The sequence below is a fragment of the Passer montanus genome, unplaced genomic scaffold (assembly GCF_014805655.1).
Source record: "Passer montanus isolate IOZ18808 unplaced genomic scaffold, ASM1480565v1 scaffold1147, whole genome shotgun sequence".
Lineage (NCBI taxonomy): Eukaryota > Metazoa > Chordata > Aves > Passeriformes > Passeridae > Passer > Passer montanus.
In genome coordinates, this window is record NW_024358134.1 from 5,416 (window position 1) to 6,325 (window position 910).

The following is a 910-nucleotide window of genomic DNA, read 5'->3' on the forward strand; positions in this document are numbered from 1 at the left end:
GGGGGCTCAGGGGGCTCCAGGGGGTCTGGGGGGTCCAGGGGGTCCCGGGGATTTTGGGGGTCCCGGGGCTCTGGGGGATCCGGGAGGTCCCGGAGGGTCCCAGGGGTGGATTTGGGTTGCTCAAGGGTGGTTTTGGGGTGATTTGGGTTGTTTGAGAGTATTTTGGGGTGATTTGGGTTGTTTGAGGGTATTTTGGGGTGGTTTGGGTTATTTGAGGGTATTTTGGGGTGGATTTGAATTGTTCTAAGGCGTTTTTGGGGCGGTTTTGGGTGGTTTTAAGGCATTTTTGGGGCAGTTTGGGGTGGTTTTAAGGCATTTTTGGGGCGGTGTAGGTTGTTTAAGGACGTTTTTGGGGAGCATTTTTGGGGTGGTGTGCATTGTTTGAGGGCGTTTTTGGGGCGTTTTTGGGTTGTTCAAGGGTTTTTTGAGGCAGTTTTGGGTTGTTCAAGGGTTTTTTGGGGTGGCTTGGGTTGCTCAAGGGTTTTTTGGGGCAATTTTGGGTTGTCCGAGGGCATTTCTGGTTGGGATTTAGGTTCCTGGAGAGCATTTTTGGAATGGATTTGGGTTGTTTGAGGGCATTTCTGGGCTGGTTTTTGGTTGTTCAAGGGCATTTTTGGGGTGGTTTGGGTTGTTCAAGGGCATTTTTGGGATGGTTTGGGTTGTTCAAGGGCATTTTTGGGGTAGATTTGGTGTTCCTAGGTAGTTTCGGGGTATTTTTGGGGTATTTTTGGGATTTTTGCGGGGGTTTGAGGCTCTCCCACCCTCCCCAGCCCCAGTTTTGCCACGACCTGGACGAGGTCGAGCGTCGGGAATTTAAACTTTTCGCCCAACGCCGAAAACGGGAAAATTTGGGCCAAGGGAGTGTCCGACCCCTCCCCCTGACCAGCGTGGGGGCCGTCTGCCAGCAGGT

The 910-nt window shown here is 52.5% G+C and overlaps 1 protein-coding gene across 1 annotated transcript in view; it reads left to right on the top strand.

Moving 5' to 3' along the window:
• Nucleotides 1–904, top strand: part of LOC120496429 (prickle planar cell polarity protein 3-like) — a gene marked incomplete at both ends in the record, with an annotated part of 4,918 nt that extends 4,014 nt beyond the window's left edge. Inside the window, one exon of the mRNA XM_039696865.1 lies at nt 771–904. Within this exon, the coding sequence (XP_039552799.1) occupies nt 771–904 (134 nt within the window). The remainder of the gene's footprint in view (nt 1–770) is intronic.
• Between the last annotated feature and the right edge of the window lie 6 nt (nt 905–910).